We start from the raw sequence: 4,725 nt of genomic DNA, 5'->3' as shown, positions 1-4,725 counted from the left end.
ATGTATCTACGGAGAACTATCGACCTAAGCGACTGGGCGACGGTAAAGCGCAGGCTTTTGGAGCGGTTCGACAAAACAATGTCGCAGAGTCAATTGTTAACGGAGTTGGCTAAAGTACGGTAGAATGATAACCCGAAGGAATACACGGACAGGTTTGCGGCTGTAGCGGAGTGTAGTTTGGGCGTCGCCCCCGACGAACTCGCTGACTACTACTGCACCGGGCTACCGACGGACCTCTATCTTTAATCACCATAACGAGCAGGTGGAGTATCAGTCGTGGGAACAAGCGGCGATAGCTGCAACACGCCTCTATGGGCCCAAGCAGAGCATGCTGGAGCTCCGAGAAAGTACAACTCGAGCCATCAGGGCTGCTATCCAAGCTAATGGACCCCATCAGCGCCAGGAAATCGAAAATGGACATGGAGGAACCCACGCGAACTGCTATGAGTGTCAGGGTCGCGGACATCCGGCACGTGTCTGTCCCAGCAAGGGAGAATGTACCAAACGTCTGGGGGAAATATGCAAGAAGTGTGGCGGTGCGGGACACTATGCTCGAGACTGTCCTACGTACGAACGAGGCCGGACCAAGCCGGAGGACAAGAGCAGTAGGCAGCCCGCACGTCCTAGCACTGAGAAGACGAAACGATTAAACAAGGGGGCCTAGGCGTGCTTGGAGACGAGCATCCTAGGCCGCGAATCCATGGCAAAGGGATAATGCGTGCGGTAGCGACAAGCCCCAATGCCATTCCAGCCTCCCTTGAGTGGAGAAACCAACCGCTCAGCACTGCGGAAGGAATTAATACGAGCAATGGGCACGCGGAAGGGACTCAGCCGCTTTTGGAAACGCGGTGGGAGTCTGGGTCGGCGTCGTTCCTGAGTGAAGAGGCTCTGGGAACGACGACGGCTAGCAGCAGGAAGTCTGCAGAGGCAACAGAAGACGGCTACAGGCCAGACGCAGATGCCATTCCGATAACCCCTGATTTCCCACTACCGCCCATTCAAACTATTCTTGAGATGCTGGGAGGCGCCAAGTACTTTTCCACTTTGGACCTTGAAGCAGGATTCCATCAAATACGTATGGCTAAAGAATACCGTTGGAAGACGGCTTTCCGTTCCGTTTTCGGGCTTTTCGAGTACCGCGTAATGGCCTTTGGCCTTAAGGGTCCTCGAGCTACGTTCCAGGCCAGCATTAATGCCTATCTACAACCTTTATTAGGAGAGGGCGTTATTGCGTACCTAGATGATGTACTTAACTATAGTCCCAATCTTTCTGGGCACGTTTCTCTCCTGCGAAAAGTCTCAAGTATTTTTCTTAGACATCAATTCTACTCAAAATTCCGCAAATACAAGTTTGCAAGGCAAACAATTTAACATTTGGGTTATACCATTTCTGCTGCGGGGATCAAACCTGCAGAAGACAAAATCGAAGCCATATGGCATTGGCCAGAGCTGCTGGAGAACGAGACGCAGGTGCGCATGTTCCTCGGTACCATAAATTACTCTCGTATGTTCATGGGACCGCGCCGGCGTTGTTGGCAGCCCCAATCTTAGGGTATTCTCGGGCATTTCTAGTTTATGCATGCTAGTTTGCTAATAAATTGCTTTTTTATTTCACTAGTAAGAGGTTACAGCGCTCAATCCGTGTCTTAACCGCTTACAGGTCATCAGTTAGCTATCCTCTATAGGTCACCAGCAAGCCCCATTGTAATGCCTGCGCACTACAACTTCCCGCCTTGCCGGACTAAACCGGCCTACCCACAACACAGTATTTCTACCTTTTCAGTCTTCATTCCCTTCTGAAGCTAATGCCGTGAGCGCATGCGGTACGCAGCGCTTCCTCACCCCCCTCGTTATTGAAGACCGCCGTGTGGCGGAAGTTGACGGACCCACACCGCTACGCCTCGGAAGGACCAAGATTGTTTCGAGCCTGAAGACGTCTTCGTTGGCGGCGGCGCCAAGCGCGAAGCAAAGCCTGACATCCTGATAGGTGGTTAGCGGGCTCCCAGATGGCTTGATCTTCGGGGGTGCCGCTCCACTTGACGAGGTACTGGGCGTAGGCACCTGAGCCGCGTTGGTCCATAGTATAATCGCCCCATACTCCTCTGTTGGATTGCCTGCTTCATCGAGGATAGGGGGCCAGGCGGTATCAGCTTCCTGGGGAACCAAGTCTGGAGGGCGGGGGCGATGGGGAACTAGCTCCGGAACATGAAAAACGTTGTGGTATTCATAAGTAGGGGGTAAAGCAAGACAGCAAGCGACGGTGCCTATTCGTTCAATGATTTTAAAGGGTCCTCGGTAACGGGGCTCGAACTTAGGACAGCTAGATGAAGCCGGTAGATGCTTGCTGCTGAGCCAAACCTTGTCGCCCACTGCATACTCCATAGCTTGGCGCTTTGTGTCTGCGTAATATTTCTGTTGCCATTTTGCCTTCTGTATCTGGCTCTGCGCTCTGTCGCAGAGCTGCCGGAAGAGCTCAGTCATTGGAGGAGTGAGCGTAGGGGCTAACGCTCCTACGATATCAAGATTCGCAGAAGTCAACGGATTCTCGCCAATAATGACCCCGAAGGGAGAGAGCTCGGTGGCTGAATGACTTGTTGTGTTGTGAGCAAGTTCCAAGGCCGGAAGCAAACGCTCCCACTCGCGTTCGTCAGATTGGATGGAGGTACGGAGCATGTGCTCGAGTGTGCGGTTAACCCGTTTAGTTTGGCCGTCGCTTTGGGGATGGTAGGACGAGGACATGCACCGTTTGATGTTAAAGCGGCTACAGAGTTGTTGCCAGAGATCCGACTGAAAGCGGGGATCGCGGTCCGATATGAGCACCTCTGGAAAACCGTGATCGCGGTCTGCGAGAAGCTCCACGGTGTCTGCTGCTGTGATTGACCTCTTTGCAGAAACGAAATGAGCCATCTTGCTGAGGGAGCCGACCATCACGAGAATCGAGTCGTGCCCTGTCGTTTTAAGGGGAAGGTCTGTGGTAAAGTCAAGACTCACGTCTGCCCACCGGCGAGAAGGGATGAGTAGCTGCTGAAGAAGGCCTGCAGGTTTCTTGTTAAGGGACTTTGACGCTCGACAGTGTGTGCATGATTCAACATAAGCAGTAGTGTAGGCGCGCATTCCTGGCCAGTAGTAGTGCTTGCTGAGAGCCGCAAAGGTCTTTTAATGGCCTCGATGGCCGGCTGTGACATGGTCGTGATGTGAATGCAGAACTTGAGTAAGGAACTCAGGGAATTGTGGCTATGAAACTCTATTTGCACAGCTTCTCCTGGTTGGTTTGCTACGGCTGTGTAGGGAGCGCTAAAAACGGGACACTTCGAGTAAGCTTGCGGCCATTGGCGCACGTCAGGAGGGTCACCTGGTGTCTTCGTTGTAGGGGTAGTGTGTTCCACCTCTGGATTGGGTTCCGGCGGCGAAGGTGAAGGTGCGGACTGCAGGCTGCGTCATCTGGGTCGTCGCGAACGAATTCCTGCGAGCTCCCTGTAGTTGGCAGAGCGAGGAGCGGCGCGCGCTTGTTCTACTGCAAGCATCAGTCGTGTCGGTAGTGTGTCGTGCGAGCAGGTGTTAGGAAGACCGGGAAGGCGAGACAAGGCATCAGCCAGTTGACTGCGCGCTCCTTGAACATAGGTGATGTGCAAATCCAGGAACTCGGCCAGGAAGTCTAACCACCGGGCGGTGCGTCCGCGCAGAGGCTTCGATGCTTGGACTCGTTGGAGATGCTTGATAATCAGTGTAAGCCATTACCTTGGAAACACGGAGCAAGTGTGACCACTGGTTCAGGGCCGTGACCCACGCCAAGAGTTCCTGATCGTAGATCGAGTATCTCTGTTGTGTAGGGTTCATGACTTAGCTGAGGAAGCCGATGTGCTTGCCTTTTTGTTCCAGAACTGCTCCAATCGCATAACCAGAGGCGTCCGTGTATAAGTCGAAGGGTTTCGTGGTGTCAGGGACTTGTAATGTAGTGAAGTCGATTAAGCGCTGTTTGAGCTGCCGCACCGCTTGCGTGTGAAGCTCTGTCCATTCGAAACTGACGTCTTTACGCGTAAGATCAACCAGTGGCCGGGCAACGTCTGCATAGTCCGGTCCCATGAACATGCGACAGTAATTGATGGTACCGAGGAACTGGCGCACTTGCGTTTCGTTCTCCAGCAGCTCTGGCCAATGCCGAATGGCTGCGATTTTATCTTCTGCAGGTTTGATCCCCGCAGCAGGAATAGTATAACCCAAATATGTAATTGTTTGCCTTGCAAACTTGCATTTGCGGAATTTTGGGTAGAACTGGTGCCTAAGAAAAATGCTGAGGAATTGTCGCAGGAGAGAAACGTGCCCACAGAGATCGGAACTATAGATAAGTACATCATCTAGGTACGCAATAACGCCCTCTCCTAATAAAGGTTGTAGATAGGCATTAATGCTGGCCTGGAACGTAGCTGGAGGACCCTTAAGCCCAAAGGCCATTACTCGGTACTCGAAAAGCCCGAAAACGGAACGGAAAGCCGTCTTCCAACGGTATTCTTTAGCCATACGTATTTGATGATGGAATCCTGCTTCAAGGTCCAAAGTTGGAAAAGTACTTGGCGCCTCCCAGCATCTCAAGAATGGTTTGAATGGGCGGTAGTGGGAAATCAGGGGTTATCGGAAGGGCATCTGCGTCTGGCCTGTAGCCGTCTTCTGTTGCCTCTGCAGACTTCCTGCTGCTAGCCGTCGTCGTTCCCAGAGCCTCTTCAGAGT

At 52.7% G+C, this 4,725-nt stretch overlaps 2 protein-coding genes across 2 annotated transcripts; both read right to left on the bottom strand.

Annotated features, from left to right (window-relative positions):
- Positions 1-1,779: 1,779 nt before the first annotated feature.
- On the bottom strand, positions 1,780-3,114 carry ENH_00019620 (Similar to Transposon MAGGYgagandpolgenehomologues, related; the record flags this gene model as incomplete). Its single annotated transcript, XM_013584513.1, has 1 exon — positions 1,780-3,114. The coding sequence occupies one exon, from the start codon at positions 3,112-3,114 to the stop codon at positions 1,780-1,782; it is 1,335 nt and encodes a 444-aa protein (XP_013439967.1).
- A 726-nt stretch (positions 3,115-3,840) lies between these two features.
- On the bottom strand, positions 3,841-4,725 carry ENH_00019610 (OSJNBa0079C19.6 protein, related; the record flags this gene model as incomplete). The annotated part of the gene is made up of 2 exons (XM_013584512.1): positions 3,841-4,279; positions 4,569-4,725. Coding segments are annotated over 2 exons (596 nt in total), but the record flags the coding sequence as incomplete, so codon positions are not given.

The sequence above is a fragment of the Eimeria necatrix genome, genomic scaffold, assembly GCF_000499385.1.
Source record: "Eimeria necatrix Houghton genomic scaffold, Enh_scaff1665, whole genome shotgun sequence".
In the NCBI taxonomy this organism is placed as follows: Eukaryota; Apicomplexa; class Conoidasida; order Eucoccidiorida; family Eimeriidae; genus Eimeria; species Eimeria necatrix.
The sequence above is the reverse complement of the archived record's forward strand: the minus strand, read 5'-3'. Positions and strand labels throughout refer to the sequence as shown.